The sequence below is a fragment of the Podarcis gaigeae genome (assembly GCF_964106915.1).
Source record: "Podarcis gaigeae genome assembly, chromosome: 1".
In the NCBI taxonomy this organism is placed as follows: Eukaryota; Metazoa; Chordata; class Lepidosauria; order Squamata; family Lacertidae; genus Podarcis; species Podarcis gaigeae.
This window is the reverse complement of record NC_139678.1, coordinates 133,782,834-133,803,227: the sequence shown is the minus strand read 5'-3', so window position 1 is coordinate 133,803,227 and position 20,394 is coordinate 133,782,834. Positions and strand designations below refer to the sequence as shown.

At 44.4% G+C, this 20,394-nt stretch overlaps 1 protein-coding gene and 1 long non-coding RNA gene across 2 annotated transcripts in view; one reads left to right on the top strand and one right to left on the bottom strand.

Annotated features, from left to right (window-relative positions):
* Positions 1-1,701, top strand: part of LOC310833851 — a 116,231-nt gene extending 114,530 nt beyond the window's left edge. Inside the window, exon 2 of the long non-coding RNA XR_014558965.1 lies at positions 1,226-1,701. This is a non-coding gene — a long non-coding RNA (uncharacterized lncRNA). The remainder of the gene's footprint in view (positions 1-1,225) is intronic.
* Positions 1,262-4,446, bottom strand: NUDT15 (nudix hydrolase 15). Its single transcript, XM_083715430.1, has 3 exons — positions 4,268-4,446; positions 2,632-2,828; positions 1,262-1,874 (listed from the first exon to the last, which is right to left on the bottom strand). The coding sequence occupies exons 1-3, from the start codon at positions 4,411-4,413 to the stop codon at positions 1,720-1,722; spliced, it is 498 nt and encodes a 165-aa protein (XP_083571556.1). The 5' UTR covers positions 4,414-4,446; the 3' UTR covers positions 1,262-1,719.
* Between the last annotated feature and the right edge of the window lie 15,948 nt (positions 4,447-20,394).

Below are 20,394 nucleotides of genomic sequence, written 5' to 3'. Positions count from 1 at the left end.
ATGATGATGATGATGATGATTTATTCCCCACCCATCTGGCTGGGTTTCCCCAGCCACTCTGGGTGGCTTCCAACAGAATATTAAAATACAATAATCTATTAAACATTAAAACAGGGCTGCCTTCAGATGTCTTCTAAAAGTCTGGTAGTTGGTTTTCTCTTTGACATCTGGCGGGAGGGCATTCTACAGGGCAGGTGCCACTACTGAGAAGGCCTCTGCCTAGTTCCCTGTAACTTGGCTTCTCGCAGAGAGGGAACCACCACAAGGCCTTTGGCACTGGACCTCAGTGTCTGGGCAGAACGATGGGGTGATCTAGGGCCCTTGTCTAGTGCTAAACCTGGTGGTTGTTGGGCCTGCAGAGAAGGTATGTAAGCAGGTATTTTAACTTCTTCCACCTCACTTAATCTTCCAAAATCACTATGTTCATCACAGGCATGCAGACCCTCAGCAGAGGTGGACAGGGAATTGCCCATCCCAGCCTGGAAGGTGTGGGGCAGTGGGATGCCTCTCTAATGGTGGCAATGTATATGGAATTCCAGGCGTCGTTTCTTTTCCTTTGCAGCAACATTGCATGTTAACTGCTTTATCTCCTTATTTTAGGCTTCCTCTGGTCTTTTCCCTCAAGTTAGGCAGCCCTATATATATATTTAATTGCTTGCTTCATCTTAAAAAATACTGTGTGTGTTTTGCTAAGGCAATGGTGACTGATGCCTCTGGTCGTCAGATGCTGCTGCTGCCCCACCTTTAAAAATTGCATGTCCTGTTGTCATGGGGACTGCTCTGCCAGCTTCTCCCATTCTAAAATAGGTGGCATCCTGTGGCCCTCAGTCTAGAAATTTCTTGTGGGAGTGGGCGATCTAGAGGAAGGGGCCAAAATGAATACTGATGGGAGAAGCGGTGGGGTAAACCATCTGTAAGCAATCATTCCTGGCACCAGCAATCTCTTATTCCTGTGAAAACCCTTTGGGGAGAGGGGAAGGGTTCCAATGGTCACTAGTAATGTGTCACTCCTAAATATTGTCAACAGAAAAGTTTTTCTCACTGCTTTCCTAAAGGCATTCAAGCCTTCATTGTCAGATAATGTGTGTTTTAGCTTTCTTCACGGCTGGAAAGGGGAAATTTGGGAATTTCTCCTACCTGAAAAGCCACAGGTCCCCTAAACTCTGTGTATTAACTACTTTTCTGTGCTTTGTTTTTGATGGTAACTCTCCAAATTGAGCCAGAGAAACTTACTTTGGTGAGGAAGACACAACATGAAACATACAACACAATACTTGTTTATCAAAAACAACATTCAAAAAGCAATCAGCGTGCTATCACACAGAGTATGGAAGGAACAACCATGTATTTAATAAGGTAAAGGTAAAGGACCCCTGGACGGTTAAGTCCAGTCAAAGGTGACTATGGGGTTGCAGCGCTCATCTCGCTTTCAGGAAAGCTGCTCTACTGCATCCTCTTGCACACTTGCTTTGTAATAGTGCATATCTAGTACATCAAAATCTTACTTGCCATTATAGAATGAAGAGTAGAGGCAAAAAAGACAAACACTGATTGCAAAAATGCTGCATTTTTGTGGCATGTTTAGTGTCAAGGATTATTGCTACATTTCGTGGAATTAGCTGACTTCATGCTTAGATAAAACTACCCCCTTCCAGGGGATACAGAATTCATTTTACAAATAAATGTCTCTGTAGAAACACATATTTCCTATGTAGTAAATTAGCACTCTTTTTTCACATAATGATTTCCAGTGTATCCCACAAGGTGATTAAATTCTTCTGTGAAAGGATTGTAACCTTGTTCTTTTAAGCAGCATAAAGCCCAGAACAGTTGATCTGCTGAAGGAAACTCTTCCCATTTTACCCATTCCCAACCTGTAAACAAATAAAAAGAGAGAAATTATAGATACTGCAAGTTCAGAAGTCAGAAGTATGGCCTGGCTCAGATAACACCCAAATATTTTCATCCCTAGGGTCAGGATGCATTTGAATTGGAATGCTTCCACCCAGTTTATTGTGTACTTGGTGCCACTCATGCGTGCAAGTATTTTGCAGCATCCACAAAATGTCCCCATCAAAATGCCATCCCATCTTGGAAACAATAGAGCCTAATCTAGGGTTGCCATACATCTGGGTAATCCCAGACATGTCCTCTTTTGGGGGGCAAACATGCCCATCTGGGGAGATTTTTACATTTTAAAGGAAATGTCTGGGTTTAGGAGTTATTTATTTTTCTCTTGTGCAACCGCTGCTCAGAATGCCACGGCCGCTGCCAGCCTGAACCAGGGAAAGAGGCGCAGGTGGTCTGCATGCCCGGCCACTGCCAACCCAAGCTGGCGAAAGAGGCATGCGGGTGCAGCAGCGGCCCTGCGCATCTGTGCCCCCCTTTCTCCATCTTGGGCTGTCCTCTTTTTTGCTCTTCAAGATATGGCAACCCTAGTCTACTCCCAAGGTAATACTTTATAAGGTCGCAGCCTAAATCTCACCAAAACCAGTAAAAAAAATCAGTGTATGTGACAGCATTTTCATACATGATACAATAAAAATATAATATTACATTAATACTATGCAGAGAATGTGGTTACAGAAACTACCTAATGCTCACTGAAGAGTAAAAAATATAATATCCTACTTTCATTTTTATCAGGTTCCAGATTCCTTGGTTCAGATTCATAATTCATATCCACCTCTCCTTTCATTAAGATTGTTACATAGTGGTAATTATCCTTCAGACTAACAGAATTTACAGTTGATGCAAAGCGAACATTTGTTAGGTGCAAGGCTGTCTCTTCCAAAACCTCTCTTTCTGCACATTCTGCCAAGCTTTCACTAAACAGCAAAGAGAAAAAATAAATACTATTTCTACTGAGAAGGCAAGAATCAGTTCTATTTGCTTGAAGTAAGAGCCCAGCTTCTTAGCCATGAAGCCGCATGAAAGACGATAATTGAATGGCTTTGCCCTCCACCTCCCCACCCCCCATTTAAGGGACAATATAGGCGTGAAGAGGGGGCTCAAAAGAATCAAAGATATGAAAAACATGGCTCCATTAGGTCATTTAAAATTTGGGGGGGGTGTTTCCCCTGCACTCAAGCAACTGGCCGTGACCAATTCTATTGGGTTTGCAGGGGGGAGAAGTCATCCAGTCCAGTCAGGTAATTAAATATAAATATACCATAAGAAGAGTCTGTGGCTCATTCTGTTCTCAGTGACCAACTAGCGCAATAGGACTCCTCCTCCCTGTAATTTTCAGCAACTAATATTCAGCAGCAAACTGCCTGCGACCATGGAGGCAGAGCAGCTCTTGGTAGCCTTATCCTGCATGAAATTGTCTAATCCTCTTTTAAAACCAACCAAAATAAAAGTAAAATAGTAGAGAGCACTCCTCTTTGGAAGCAATCCCCTGAGTTAGCTCAAATGAACACAAGTGGGGCAAATTAGAGCTGTACTAATTTGAAAATAAGGGACGCGGGTGGCGCTGTGGGTTAAACCACAGAGCCTAGGACTTGCTGATCAGAAGGTCGGCGGTTCGAATCCCCGCAATGACGGGGTGAGTTCCCATTGCTCGGTCCCAGCTCCTGCCAACCTAGCAGTTTGAAAGCACGTCAAAGTGCAAGTAGATAAATAGGTACCGCTCGGGCGGGAAGGTAAACGGTGTTTCCGTGCGCTGCTCTGGTTCGCCAGAAGCAGCTTAGTCATGCTGGCCACATGACCCGGAAGCTGTATGCCGGCTCCCTCGGCCAATAAAGCGAGATGAGCGCCGCAACCCCAGAGTTGGCCACGACTGGACCTAATGGTCAGGGGTCCCTTTACCTTTAATTTGAAATTGGGGATGCAGAAGGCATGACCCTTCATAGTGCAGTACTAAGATGCATCAGTCTGGTGAAAGGAACCAAACTGCGATGCCTATGAGACAAGCACCACGTCCCCCTTTGCGGACATTTTATACTTCCTTATAGAACTTCACGGCAGCCTTTTGCGGTAGATGAGGTGATTGGTCCAAGTCAGGAAAATATAAATATAACATATTGTTCCCAAAGAAATCACTACCAGCAATAAGGTCTGGACTGCACCAGAAGGCGAAGTTTGCACGAACATAGGGGCCGGATTTAGCTTTCTTTTTAGGACACGAGAGATTTTTCTGAGTGACGGAAATCAGGTATGAGATCCCCAAAGAGCTCTTTCCTCCCAGGCCTGCTGCTTCCCAGCCCCTCAGGGGAGGTCGCCTGATGACGACGCAGAATGGCGTCATCGCTCCGCGCAGGCCTACCCGAACTCTAGGTGTCCTCCGGGGAGCTGGAACAGGCCGGCGCCGACAGCGCTCTTCCTCTGGCCGAGGAGGACGCATCCTGGGTGGGCAGAGCTGACGACCACCACTCCGACGCCCACTCCAGGGCGCCCCCGGACGCAGGCCATGCCGGAAAGGGCGGGGCTCTATTCCGTCGCCTGGCCCAATTAGGGCGGGACCATTGCCTCAGCTGCTCCAATCGGCAGTGAGCCTCCGGGCCACGCCCCTCCACTTTTCCCGATCCAAAAATGGCGGCTCCAAGTTTCGTAGCGCAGGCGCAGACGGGCCAGGGGAAAGAGCAGTGTGAGGGCCGTCGTCCAAGGGAGTGGCGGGAAAATGCAGCCCATGAAGCCCTGCCTGCTGGGGAAATGAAAAGCAGTGGAATAAAAATGAATATCCGTAAATGAAAGAAATGGGGATGCGTGGAGGCAAACATGCCAAATGCACACACACAAAACAATAATCTGAACTGCTTGTTGGTGACACGAGCCACCCACCTGGAAGTCTTTGGCGAATATACGCTGTGTTCATATTACTTTGCTTTGGATTAAAATAATCGATGTATTGTTTGCTTCTAACTGTTATTAGATTCCATCAAATTGTTTTCTCTATATCATATGCATTTACATTAGTTTGCAACTATTTTTTAAAAATATGAACGTTGAAAACATAAACAATACATGGCATTTATTTGCTGCACGTTTTACACATTACTTTAGAATAACTCCGTATTAACACAGTACAGTGGTACCTTGGGTTAAGTACCGGTACTTAATTCGTTCTGGAGGTCTGTTCTTCACCTGAAATTGTTCTTAACCTGAGGTACCTCTTTAGCTAATGGGGCCTCCCGCTGCCGCCGCGCTGCTGGAGCACGATTTCTGTTCTCATCCTGAAGCAGAGTTCCTAACCCAAGGTACTATTTCTGGGTTAGCGGAATCTGTAACCTGAAGCGTATGTAACCCGAGGTATCACTGTATTTATATAATCTTTTCCCAGACTGCTTAAGTCTTTCATAGACATGATCTCAGTAAACCTTTAAAGGCAATATGAGGATTCTCCAGACTGAAGCTAGTGACTGTGGGGGGCTGGGGCTCAGAGGGAGCAGCTTGCCTGGAGGTATGCAATATGTGCATAATTAAAGTTAATTTAATTCAGTACATTTTCCTTTTAAAAAACTGGTTTCCCTCCCCGTTGCAGGATATGTCCAAGATGTACGGTATCTCCATTGCTGTGTCCATTGTCACTTCAATGTCTGTTGTTGTTGTTTAGTCATTTAGACGTGTCCGACTCTTCGTGACCCCCTAGACCAGAGCACGCCAGGCACTCCCATCTTCCACTCAAACTCATGCTGGTAGCTTCGAGTCTAGATGACATCATTTCACTTGCCATTGTCGCTCATTCAGCTGCCCTTTTAATCACCTGACAAACAGCAACTTTTATTTAATCCTTAATATATATAATCCGTGACACATGTGGTATCTTGTTACAAGTTCAGTTCTTTGTCTGTTTAAACACTCATAAATTGGGGTTGCTGAAATAGTAGAGATTGCTACAAAGGTATGGAGACAGAGAGATAATGTGGAAGTAAAGGAAGCAGAGAAAAGGCAGATGCACTTGTGGGCAGCGGCATTTAAAGACAAAGGATGTCGGGGGGGTCTCAGCCCAAGGTTCACAATAGGCGACCCTCTCCATGAAAACCCCTAGGGCCCAAATGGTGTGCCTGTAGTAAGGAGCAAGGGCACTGCAGAAAGAATTGTCCGCTCAGGAAAGGAATCCCAAGGTCTTGAGAGCACTCAGGTTAGAAGAAGAGTTGGAGGAGTGATGGGAAACAGGGTCTGGCACCTCCCTATGGCAAAAATTTGCCAGGCCACAGAAAAGGAAAAAGAGATTCTCCCTCTAAGCGGGCCAGGAAGCTTGCTGCGGGGAATCCGGCAGAGGACAAGAGGCGTGGGACCCGCCTTTTGCTTCCTGGCAAGCAGTGGCGTAGCAAGGTGAGGTGGTACCTGGCGTGGAAAACGTCTTGTCACCCCCTAAACACACGCATATTGAAATTATTAAAAGAAGGAAACATAAGATATGAGGCATCTAATCATAAGCCTGCATTTTTTATCAAAGCTTATATTTTTTGATCAGGGCCTGTATTTTAAAATGAGCCTAAAGATTTTCAAATGTTTATGCCAGGCAGAAGACCAGCTGCCTAAGAACCTTGACAATGTTTTTCCTCCTAGACAAGGGGGCCCCCTGATTTATAGCAGAAAACAATTCTCAAAGTCGTAAAAAGGGAATTACAGGCTGAGAGCGGACACTGACCTTGCATGTTGCAAAGTACAATTAAGCTGTAAGAGTTGGTAAATGGTAAAATAAAACCATGTGCCTCCCATTGAACTTGAGCCATATTTTCCTAAGGTTAAAAGGCCAAGAGCAAATAGCTGGCAGAAAGGGAGAGAGTATTTTGGGAAGTCTTTTTCTAAAGTTGTTTCTTTCTTAAACTGAGATCCTTTTAAGATTTCTTTTCCTTTTAAAAGGTTATTTATGTTATGTATTAAATATATTGGCTTAAATGTAATTATGCAAAGGATTTAAGAAATGATGGATTCTTATTTCATATAGTTGTAAGAGTTGTAACTATCCTGAAATTAAGTCAGCCATCAGCCCAGCCCCCCTGCCAAGCAGGAAACATCATTAGAGCACACATATGGTTGTCAGGCCTTTGTTTAGAGACCTCCAAAAGGAGATCTTTCAATGATGATGTGAACTTAAGATCCTTGACATCTGTCTAAGATAAAAAGTTAAGATTAACCATCTGTTTTGGAAGGCAATAGGGCAAGGAGGGTAAGAGGTGAGCTGGTAATTAAGGTTCCTTGTTGAGACACATGTAAGATATATTACTACTTATTTGTCATTTATAGATAGAAGAATATACAGCTTTTTGTTTCCCATAAAAGGGAAGAGAAATGGGTGTATCTTTTGTGATTGGTTCTAGCAAACAGCCAATAGGAATTTCAACCGGGCTGATTGGACAGAGGCAGCCACAAGAGGAGCAAGGGGGCTGGATTAAGGAAATATAAGTGCTGGCCAGAATGGCAGGAGGCCAGGCCAGAGCTTGGTAACCATATACCACTGTGCCTCTCATTTATTTGTCTGACAAATAAATTACTATTTTAATTTCTCTATTGCTGCGTTGAATATTTCATTCCAGCTAAGCGTTAACCACAAGCAGGATGCTACATTTTATGGTGCCCCTGTGACTCGGATAAGTGGTCTGCTGGAACGCAGCCCCTTCGCCCTAGCGGGCAGGGTACAAGAGAGAGGACCACTGCTTACCCAGCGCGCACTGGAAATTTTTCCAGGGGAACACAGAAGACTCGTCTGTCTGATACCCTGCTCACTGGCGGCGACGGACCGGGGGGAACCAGAGAAATAAACAGGGAACCAGCCAAGGGTAAGTGCACAAAGGGATTTGAGGCCCTCCAATTAATTGGGAGGAAGAGAAGTCTTGATCAAACTTCTGCGTCTCAGTAAGGGGGAACTGAGTACGCTAGGTGGTTGGGTACATCAGATGTTGGTCTGGTGGAGGAAAAAGGAAAGGTTGGGAGGTAGAGTGTGGTGAAGTATCTAGCGCATTGTATGTGTTAGAAAGTACAGAACAATCTGTAGCTGACCTGAGTGTGGAGTGGGCAGTACTTCGGTTCCCGGTAAGGCGACTTCACCGGGCAAGGAACCTCACAAAGCAAGTGTGTGAGTGACTGAGTGGATACTTCACAGGGCCATACAATGGGAGTTGGGGGTTCAAAGGGGGGAAATACACCTCTTGAATGTATGTTAAATAATTTTAAGAAAGCCTTCTCAGGGGCATATGGAGTCAAAATGACGCCAGAGCGCTTGAGAACGTTATGTGAATTAGAGTGGCCAAAACAAAATACTGGATGGCCATCTCAGGGAACCTTTGATATAAATTTAGTAAGCAAACTTTGGTCTAATATCGCCAAAGAAACTGGAGGGTGCCCAGAACAATTTTCATATATAGATTCTTGGCTGAGCACATTAAATAATAATCCTCCATGGATAAGGAAATGCAAAGTCAAACGATGCAAATTATTGGCTGTAAAAGCCGAAGCTAGGAAAGGAATCTTGCCAAATAAACTCAAACCCATTTTTGAGGGGCCAGAGGAAGAGGTGCTTTCACCTCCACCCTATGCGCCACGCCGAGGGGAGCCTAATCCAAACACTCCACCAGTTGTAACCCCAAGGCAAGAAACTGGAATGAATAATGGGGGTGGAGTCACAGAGCTTGATTCCTTGATAGATTATGATAAATATCTTCAGGAGGCATTGGAGTCCTATAATAAAGCCCAAGCAGAAGTGGTTATTCCACCTGTGAGTCCTAATAGACCTCCATCTACAGTCTCCTTAAGTGGAACAACTGATTGCCCACCCCAAACCCCTGTACATCCAAGTCCTAGAGAACTATTACAGATGTTACAGCGAGACCTTGATCGATCAGCAAGCAATACAGCCAGGCGTATAAAGCTGCTAAAAGAACGCCTTGGGACAGATACCATCCACTATGATTTGAGGCCCCTAGAGCAAAGTGAAGAGAAAGGTCATGTAGTAGCCCCTCTTAGAAGAGTATTTGATGCACTTGAGGAGCCTGTGCTGGTTAACGGGCAACCCGGACCACGGCCACCTCGAACTTCGACCCTGCAATATATTCCATTCACGACTACGGATCTGATGAATTGGAAAACACACACCCCATCTTTCGCAGAAAAACCTCAGGCTATGATGGACTTGGTGACTTCAATAGTAAATACTCATAGTCCTACTTGGACAGATTGTCGCCAGCTCCTAAATACTCTTTTCACCACTGAGGAAAGGAGAGACATAATTGAAAAGGCACAGATATATTTGCGTGAGCAGGCCAGAGTGGGAAATATTTTTAATATTGATCGTCATCTTCAGGACAACTTTCCCTTGGAAGATCCTAATTGGGATCCAAACAATGCAATTCACCTGGCCAGACTTACCACCTACCACCAGACACTTGTGCAAGGTATCCGCAGGGCATGCCAGAAGCCCACTAATATGTCTAAAGTCTCAGAAGTAGAACAGAAACCAAATGAGAGTCCGGGAGACTTTTTAGAGAGGCTGCAGGAAGCCTATCGTATATGGACTCCTTTTGACCCTGAAGCCCCTGAAAACAGCAGAATGATTACTGCTACATTTGTGGCCCAGTGCGCTCCTGACATTCGTAAGAAAATTCAGAAATCAGAAGGATGGGAAGGGATGCTGATGAGCCAAATTATGGCCATTGCACGCCGAGTTTATTGGAATAGGGATGAGGCTGAGAAACAAGAGAAGAAGAAGTGGCAGAAGGAAAAGATGGTGATGCTAGCCACAGCAGTAAAGCAAGACTACCGCCCCTTAAATGGAGGGAGAGGGCGAGGAAATAATCCACCACTGGGAAGGAATCAATGTGCGAATTGCAAGAAGGAGGGTCACTGGAAGCGGGGGTGTCCTGAACCCTTGAGGTTGGAAGAAATACGCCCAGGCCCAGGCCCAGGTTGTCAGGCCTTTGTTTAGAGACCTCCAAAAGAAGGAGATCTTTCAATGATGATGTGAACTTAAGATCCTTGACATCTGTCTAAGATAAAAAGTTAAGATTAACCATCTGTTTTGGAAGGCAATAGGGCAAGGAGGGTAAGAGGTGAGCTGGTAATTAAGGTTCCTTGTTGAGACACATGTAAGATATATTACTACTTATTTGTCATTTATAGATAGAAGAATATATAGCTTTTTGTTTCCCATAAAAGGGAAGGGAAATGGGTGTATCTTTTGTGATTGGTTCTAGCAAACAGCCAATAGGAATTTCAACCAGGCTGATTGGACAGAGGCAGCCACAGGAGGAGCAAGGGGGCTGGATTAAGGAAATATAAGTGCTGGCCAGAATGGCAGGAGGCCAGGCCAGAGCTTGGTAACCATATACCACTGTGCCTCTCATTTATTTGTCTGACAAATAAATTACTATTTTAATTTCTCTATTGCTGCGTTGAATATTTCATTCCAGCTAAGCGTTAACCACAAGCAGGGTGCTACAGATACTCAGTGGCGTAGCTAAGCTTTTGCTGCCCGGGGCAGTCACTGGGTTTGCTACCCCTCTTGCTGTTCCTCATGCAGGATTTGTCAGTCCTCCCCTCCCCTCCAACTGTACTTCTCTTCCCCCCCCCACCCCACATCCCAAAGGTTGGGAAGGAACTCAGCTCCTGTCACCTCATTTTTTTAAAAATAATATTTATTGAAATTTCCAGAAAAATCCAAAATATAAAAGAAAAAGAAAAAAGAACAAAAGAGAAAAAACATTTGCATTTAGGCCATACTTTCATTACCATCTTTCCAGGACTTCCCCACCCCACCCCCTCTTGTATTCCATTTCCATTAAATTAGTTCCACAAGTTCTTACCCCAGATTTTAAGCTTATTATCATTATTATCATTAACCCAATGTTCAATTAAATTCATCTTATATGACCACTTTCCCTTTATATTCCACCGTCCTTCAACTTAAAAATATTTTTCCCCCTAAGATCGACCCCTGTTCCCTTCCACGAATTCCCCTCTTTAATACACAGAACAGAATAAAATAACTAAATAAAGAACAATATATAATTTTACACCCTTTGGATTCCGAATTTCCCTCCCCCCTTCCCGGTTTCGATCCCCAGTGTCCATCAATCTGTCTGCTATCAGCCTGGAGACCCCACATCCATGTCCAAATCTCGCTCAGCTCCACTTTGCCGTCTTTTTAGTAGTCTTTACCGTCTTTTTGGTAGTCTTTAGTTTCAAACACCCAGTCTTGGAAAAGCTCTATCTCAAGAAGGTCCATTTTTTCTTTCATCCAGATCTCTATATTTAAGATACAGATAGGTAGCCGTGTTGGTCTGCCATAGTCAAAACAAAAAAAAATCCTTCCAGTAGCACCTTTTTGACTTAGTTGGTCTTTAAGGTGCTACTGGAAGGATTTTGTTTTGTTTTGTCTATATTTAAGAGTAAAACTCAAATTTTGTTTCTTAGTCCTTTTAAATCTGAATGTCCCAAATGCTCCCACTTCCAGCTTTATCCAATTCTTGTTGTTCTCTTTCCTCACTTTCCTCAGGTTTCTTTTCCTGTTCCGCTGCAAAAACATTCTAATTCCAAAAACTTCTAGTTCCTCTACAGAGGCTTTATTTATTCAGGAACAAAACTTGCGTCAAGTCCCTTCCATTCTTCAATAGGTATATCTATTGTCTCCTTTAGTGTAGAGACCTCTGTAGACCAAATAATGTTTCATTTTTGCAGCTTTCCCAGGAGATAAAAAGTCCTATTCAAATCCATGAGTATTTTTCCACTTACAGCAATTCTTGTAGTGTCCCAAAGCCCCCTCTAGAGGGATTATGGTAACTTAGTTTCCTTCCAGATCACACCCAAAAGTCAAACTAACTTGTTATCCCTTGTTTTCAACAATTTATCCAAATTGTAATGAATCTAACTGGCAAAGTCATCGTAACAAAGTTCTCTTTTTATTCTCCAACTTTGACAGCTACTTTGACAGCTGTCAAAATCCTTATATCCCCTCGCCAGGCTCTCTCGCGGATCACTCCCGGTTCCCGGGGGGGTTGCACTTTAGCTCACACGATCCACTTTTCTCCTCCAGCACTATCTCGTAATTTTCCATCGTGAAATTAATAACTTTTATCAATAAAAAACAGACCTTTCTCTCGATCTTAGTTGTCAGATCCTTGCTTTAAATCCTCTACAACAGGGGGGAGACAGACTTCCCTTTTGCACCTCCCCCGCTCGTTCCGAATTTTAAAAAATTTTCCTTTTAAATCCGATTTCCCAATTACTCACAGGTTGTTGTTTTTAGTCCAATTTTTCAATGGAAGAAGTCAGCGCTCTCCGCCAAATGGCATGCAGCTTCGCTCGGCTGGGGAAGCGGAGGACTCATAGCACCACACCACCCCCATCCCCCGCTCTGTAGCCTTTAAAAAGGCTCCTTCGCGGGTCGGGGGGGTGCAAACAGTGCCCGCCGAGTCACCAGGTCCATGGGCATCTGTGCCCATGGTTTTTGAGGGTCCCCGCGTCGCCGGCGCGGCGGGACCCAGCCCCTGCCGAGCAGGCTCCCTCCGGAGCTCAGAGGGAGTCCGCCATTCGGCGATGGCGCCAACCCGGAAGTCGCGCCAACCCAGCTCCTGTCACCTCAGACTCCACCTCTTATTTGCTTTACTTAATGCAGGCATGTCCCCAAAGTCTGATTAATCTGGCCCCTGTTGCAGTTAATTTCATGGCATAAAATCCTAAAAAAAAAATCAACACCTTCAATCCTAGAAAAGGCTCAACAACTTTGGAGTTAAGTCATTAAAAAAGGTCAAGAACTTTGGTCGGCCCTCACAGCCCTTCACTTCATCAAATCTGGCCCTCTTTGAAAAACTTTGGACACCACTGATAATGCCTCATCATGTTCTTTGTTTCTCTTGCTTCAACCACAGACAGAGCTCCAACCCCTATTCCTGCCTGGCAAAAGCACCCAAGAATAGTGCAAAGTAGGAACAATAAAGGAGGATGTAATCTCTCATACATGCATGCTGCTTCTGTGAACAGCCATAAGTACGGTGCTCAAGTACAGGGGATTTAGGTGGTGTCATAGGTGTCTCCCCCCTGTGCCTGCAACAAGTCTCGTTGGGCCTTTTTGTAGCCCCCCACAGGCATGGGAAAGCCCAATGGGGCTCGTCACAGGTGTGGGAAGGCCAGTTCTGGGCACCACAATATAAGGAGGACATTGACAAGCTGGAAGGTGTGCAGATGAGGGCAACCCAGATGATCAAGGGTCTGGAAACCAAGCCTTATGAGGAGTGCTTGAAGGAGCTGGGTATGGAAATTAAGAAACTGAGAGGAAATATGACAGCCATCTTCACATTTTTGAAGGGCTGTCACATGGAAGATGGAACAAGCTTGTTTTCTCCTACTCTGGAGGGTAGGAGACAAAACAATGGCTTCAAGGTACATGAAAGGAGATTCTGACAAAACTTCAGGAATAACTTTTCTGACAGCAAGAGCCCTTCAACAGTGCAACAGACTCCCTTGGGAGGTTTTGCACTCTCCTTCCTTGGAAGTTTGTAACTGGAGGTTGGATGGCCACCTGTCATGGATGCTTTAGCTGAGGTTCCTGCCTTGCAGAGGGCTGGACTAGATGACCCTTGGGGTCCCTTCCAACTTTACAATTCTAAGATTTTATGAAAGGTCCTTACAACATAATGCAATTTAGTCCCATATGATTAAGCAATTATAAATAAATGAGTCCCCCCCACCTTGAGAATAATGTACTCAGATAAACTGGTATGTGCAGATCTTTTTGGGTAAGATACTTTGGTCGTAATAAAAGGCTACATTAAATTAAATCCTACTTAGAGCAGACCCTTTGTATTAATGTTTGGATTTGTAATTCATTTCAGTGAGTCTACTCTGAGTAGGACTAGCATCCGAGGCAACCGTGTGTGTGAGAGAGAGAGGGAGGGAGATATGTAAATTTACATACAAGGGGAGGGTAAACGAGGGCTGAGAGCAAATATAAAAAGGATGGGACAGCTGCAGATTCCTGCGTTGCAGAGGGTTGGACTAGATCAGGGATGTCCAACAGGTCTAACATGATAGACAGGTGGTGGTTGACTGCGGTCTCACTCTCAATCAGCAATATTGAAAAATAGTGTATGAAATATACTCAGAGTCAAGAGTGGATTTCCTGCTCTTTATTCAGCTCATAGTGGTGAGGAGGAATGGGAGTTCCCCCAGAATGTCTACTTTATACACATTATTTACACAATGGGCCCCACGTGATTGGCTAATTCCTGGATTCACCTGTAGGCCACTTTGGTTGCGGATTCACTTCCACCTGGAGATGGATTGGTTGGCTCCTGTGGACCAATCAGACTGCTGCCTTTTGGATCCTATTCAACTCAGTACATAACAATGTAGCAAAAGTCTCCCCCCCCCCCCCGTCGCTGTGTTCCTCCATTGTGTAAAATGGGCGGTCTTTAATAATATTTTGCCTACAAGTTAGAAAACGGAAGTAGTCGTTACCTCTGCATCGTTTTGTGTGTCCAGAATTTTTATATTGGGAGTAGAACGAAGTCTCTTGTGAGTTGGATGTGCCTGGACTAGATGATCCTCAACCGGGTCCCTTCCAACTCTACAATACTATAATTCTAGGGAAAAGGATCCGAAAGGGCAAAATCGCTTCCCAAAGGTGTCTTTCCATGTGGGAAAGGATTTAAAGTTATGCAGGAAGATGTGGAAAGGTGGGAGGGGGCAGAGAGAGAGAGAGAGAGAGAGAGAGAGAGAGAGAGAGAAGGAGGAAAGAGTCGCCCTGTTAATTTGTTTGCAATTTCAAAAACACAGCCCATTAGGAAAAGAAACCCATGAATACCTGAGTGTAGGCAGGTGCGCGCAGGCACAGCGTGAAGACTTGACACAGAGAGGAACCCCACACGGTTTCCCCGCACGTAACGTAACAGGCGGGGAGCCAGCTCAGATAGAGAGAAAGGCAGCAACCATTTTATTCCCTTTTTAAGCGCCGCTTCCCTCACACCCCACCTCTCCTCCTGTGCCTTCCAGGGTTTGGGTCCTGAGCTGAGGGAGCTTTTGCTTCTCTCCTTCCAGGTCCCCAACACAATGGGACTTCCTTTTGAGCAGACAAGTCTAGACTTGCCCGATAAACCGCGTTCTCTGGAGTGGTGTTTTGTGTCTGTGCGAAAGAGACAGAGATCGCATGCGACAATGGTGCAGCCAGCCGTGGTTATGTAGTGCCACAATTTCTTACAAGGTAGTATGAAATTCAAATTTTCAGTACGTGTCCTTTGCGCTTAGGGAATTACTCTGCCTTGAATATAGAAAATATTAACCTTGAGGCGGCTTCAATCATATTCAATTATCTGAGCGTTATTAAATCCAGTAGGTCTGTGTCAACATACTGCAAGATCCCTTCTGCGTTTGCAGCGCCGCCCCCGAAGTGACCCTTTAAATCCACTTGACAGTCTTGCTGTAGGCGATCGTCTTCCAGGCAGAATGAAAGGCGCACCCACCGATCCCGCTTCCTTCCTCTCCCCTTCCCACCCGCCTGCCTCCTTCCCGTCCTCTCTCCTGCCTGCCTGCCTGCCTCCTCCAGTCGGGAGCAATGGTGCACCGAATGTCACCCCCCCTCAGGGATGACACCCGGGGCGGCCCGCCCCCACCGCCCCCCTTCCTCCACCACTGCTGGCAAGGCAACCTGAAAGGCATTGGGAGAAGTGGCGCAGCCTGGAACTGCCTAGCGGAAGGCCGACCTGAAAGGAAGAAGGTGCGGAGAGGGTCTTGTTTCCACCCTTTCCTGGCTCGCCTTCTGCAATAGATAGACTCTCCCCAGGGAAGTTTAGAACATCAACTGGAAACATCCATTATTTGTGCTTAGTAACATTAATTAATCATGCTAAATATCTGCTTCTGTATATCATTGCTTGCTGCATGCTTTTCTTAAGGTACATTTGTTGACAGGACATAGAGAGAGAAGAATGTAAAGGAACTGAAGGAGACTGAGGTCAGATAAGATTGGTAATAGAAATGTAACAATAGGATGGACCAGTAAAAGCAGCATCGGCATTTCATTATATTTAGTTTATTTGTCAAAAGGATTACAGTGTTTTAAATGGGAAGATTGTTCCAAAAATGTTTAACTTTATAATGCCCTGAACATCTTGGTGAATCTTGGGTTAAAAAAGGTTAATCACTTAAAATACACAACAAGCCATGTGCACTTCAAAAATATTCTAGTTTTTCAAGCAAACAAGACTTAACAGAATGTATGTCTTTACAGTAACATCAATTTGTCAACTAAGTTGTAGCAATAAATACTTTAAATCTCTACCTACAGACTTACATTTTGATCTGGTTTAAACAGTAAAGAAAACAAATAACAATTGAAAATCTGCTGCAAAATGCTGAACACTCAAAAATCTTTAAAAATCATTTTTCAAAAACTAAAACCAAAACATTTAAAGGGCATTACAGATGAACATGGAGAAACATGGAGTTCAGATATGTTTAGTGAGAAACTGGTAGGGGTTGGTAGCAGTGGAGGGAGGGGAATTATTTTGGAATGGGGGGCTGGAAAGAAAGCATATAGCCAGCGTGGTAGGAGGAGGGAAGGGGTTCAATGGCGGTTCTTTCTTCTTCTTCTTTGTTGTTGTTGTTTTCCTTTTTCTTCCTTGGGTGGAAATCTGAAAGGCAAGCATGGACATGACTCAGAAGGACAATATAGCACTCTATATTGTTACAGGTTGCTGCTGCAAAGCAGCTTTGCTTTGAGATACATTGGGGTGACTACAAGAAAAGGGTTAAATCCTATCTGATTAAAAAACAAAACTTTGAATCACCATGTTCAATCAGAAAACCAAGATATTTTACCCCTGTATATTGTATCCTAATCTTGGCTTTCTTCTGATAGCTTTCCTCTTGGCTCATTTGTCTCCAACGACTACATTCTCTGCTTTTTTAAATTTATGGTAGCAGAAGAACAATCCAGCATTCAAGGCTGGGTGATGCCAGAGTGGGGGGAACTTCTGAGCATCAAGTTTGCAGTTATTTTGCAGGTAGTTGTGTAAGCCATAGCCAGGGGCAATAAAATGAAAACCCGTGAATGCAACAGTCATTTCCTTCTGTAGATTTTACCATGTTTCTGCAGACAGTTTATTCTTCCCTCTTCTTTGGTTGTGCAAGTCTTTCCCAAAACGAGGGGTCAAATTTGCTTTTCGCCTTCTCTGGCAGAGGGGCTGTTGGAAACAAAACGGTGGGGGGGAGAAGGAAGCATTTTGTCTTGCTTCAACACCAGATTGTGGACCCTTCAGCTGAAGTGTTAAGCACTAAGTTTGGATCCTAGAACAATAGGCAAGTAGGATCCTAAAATGCAACAACTGATTGGCTTGCAGGAAAAGACCAATCAGGCTCCAGGAGGAAGTTAATCCGCCTATTAGGCTGGTAGGATCATATAATGCAACAACTGATTGGCCTGCAGGAAAAGACCAATCAGGCTCCAAGAGGGAAGCAGAATCAGCCAATCAGACGGCACTCATTGTGTAAATAATGTATATAAAAGCCTGAGGTTTGGGGGCAACTCAATCACTGTTTTACAAGCTGCAATAAAGAGCATGAAATCATGATAGGACTCCAAATATATTTCATGAAGGCTTTTCTTCCAATGCCAGAAAATATGTTTCTTAAAACACCAGTGGGGTACGAGGTATTTGCAGCAAATCAGTATTCCCAGACTGACTCAGCTCAATGCACCTTCTAGACCCCTGGAGCCTCTGGGTTGAGTTGGAATGAAATCACTCCACTCCTGACGGGGAAAGAGAAGGCAGCTGGCCAGCCTGGTTGAGCTGGGAGATCACTTTCATAAGGAGAAAATTTAAAAGCCACGCAGTTAAAGCAAAAATTATGGTATGATATAAAGGCCAGAGAGAGAAACTTTGGGCCAGAAGATGAAGTGTTGCTGCTAAGGCCAATAAAGGGAAATAAATTGCAATTAGCCTGGGAAGGGACCGTAGAAGATTGTGTCCAAAATGAATTATGTGAACTACATTATCCAGCAGGGGGATGAAGGGCGCAAAGTGGTTCATGTGAACATGCTAAAACCCTACCATAGAACAGAAAGCTGGGCTCTATATGCTGTAAGAGAGGACCCAGAATAAACAGACGACATACTGTGCTGGGAAGGGAGAGGGGAGTGACGTTGTAATCAGAAAGAAGTGAATCTAGCCCCTTCATTAACCCAATCACAGCGGGAGGAGGAAGGAAGTATCCTACAAAAATACAAAGCAGTCTTTGGAATAGCAAAGGGAGTGGTCCATCGCATAGACACTGGGGATGCTAAACCCATTGTAGTGACCCCTTATCGGATAACTGGGACATACATGGATAAAGTCTGCAACGAGGTGCAGGAGATGCTGAAGGCAGGGATCATAACCCCCTCAGAGAGTCCCTGGGCAGCACCGGGAGTGCTGGTAGACAAACCTGATGGCTCTATAAGATTTTGTGTTGACTACCAAAAGTTAGCCGTGTTCGTCTGCCATAGTCAAAACAAAAAAAATTCCTTCCAGTAGCACCTTAAAGACCAACTAAGTTAGTTCTTGGTATGAGCTTTCGTGTGCATGCACACTTCTTCAGATACACTGAAACAGAAGTTTCCAGACCCTTCTATATAGTGAGAAGGTGGGGAGGGGTATTACTCATCACAGCTATCTGCCAATCACCCATTCCCACCACCCTTCTGAGTAATACCCCTCTCCACCTTCTCACTATATAGAAGGGTCTGGAAACTTCTGTTTCAGTGTATCTGAAGAAGTGTGCATGCACACGAAAGCTCATACCAAGAACTAACTTAGTTGGTCTTTAAGGTGCTACGGGAAGGATTTTTTTTTGTTTTTACCAAAAGTTAAATCACGTCACTAAGGCGGATGCCTATCCAATGCCCCGCTTAGATCACCTAATTGAGACCATAGGCAGGTGCCATTTCATTACCTGTCTAGACTTGACAAAAGGCTATTATCAAGTAAAAATGTATCCTGGGGACCAGGAAAAGTCCCCTAGGATTATATGAGTTTAAAATGATGGCCTTTGTAATAGAAGTGGAAAGAAATTGCAATTGAGTAGATTGGAAGTCTAACACAAAGGTGGGGTGAGGGGTGGTGGATGGTGATGGGAAAAGGAATTATTTGTGGGATTGAGTGTAAGTATGTTTGAATATTTTTAAGGATTGTATGAAATGTATGTTTGTATGCTTGTATATCTGTAATTCAACAAAAAAAAGTAAAATAAAAAAGTGATGACCTTTGGGCTAAAAAATGCACCAGCGACCTTTCAAAGGCTAGTGCATAAGATCCTGCACTCATGCTTTTGATATTGCAACTTTTAGTCAAACCTGGTCTGAACACAAAGAGCCCCTAGAGTTAGTGCTACAAAGAATTAAAGAGGCGGGCTTGACCATTAAGGCTAGTAAATGTCAGATTGGGGACTCAGAAATCAAGTACCTTGGACATATAGTGGGTGGAGGAATAATAAAGCAGGGGGAGAAAAAGGGTTAATATGAAAACCAATAGGAAAGCCGGAGGCAGAGCCTACCTGCATATAAAAGGGCTTAGCCTGAGGTTTGAGTTGTTGGTGGGTAGTTGGTTGGTTTTAATGGGTTGGTTGGTTGGTTGAGGCAGTTGGAAAAGCAGTTGGCCGGCAGTTGGAAATAGAGAGACAGTTAGTGCAGTGGGTTCTTGTGTGAGGAGAGGTAGAAGAGATAGAGACAGGATAAAACAAGACTAAGAAGGTAAAGAGTAACAACGTTTGGAATGCAGTTAAAGTTTGTTTGTGTCTGAAATAAACTACACTTTTCTTTGTTAATTTGAGAACCTGAGACTAAGTGATTTACCGGGGAGGACCTGGTTGGTGGCAGCAGATTAGTGGTGTACGTATGGGTCAATTGTCCGTGAGACGACTGGGGGCTCTGTACAAACGCCACAACCACGTTCAGTGGAACCTCGGTTGTCAAACTTAAAGCTTTCCAGAAGCCTGTTCAGCTTCCGAAGTGTTCAAAAACTGGGACTCAATGGGGCAGTCAGCAAGCTCCATTCAGAAAGAGAAACATGCCTCCAGGCACGTTTGAAAACGGAAGCATTTCTGGTTTTTCAGAGTTTGGGAGCCGAAACATTCAGCTCAAGGTCCATAAACAGCAACACCCTAGTGGTCCCGGGCCCTAAGGAAGTTAGATTGGCTTCAACCAGAGCCAGGGCCTTTTCAACTCTGGCCCCGGCCTGGTGGAACGCTCTGCCTCATGAGACCAGGGCCCTGCAGGATCTGATTTCTTTCCGCAGGGCCTGTAAGACAGAATTCTTCCGCTTGGCCTTTGGCTTGGAGCCAATTTGATTCCCTCCCTCTCTCTTTTTTTCCCTTTCTTTTCCTTCTCCTCCTGCGATGAGGCTACATTTTAATATTTTAATGTTCCATTATTTTAATGTTGTATTTTTGTTTTTAAGTTGTAATCATTCATCTTGTTTTTAT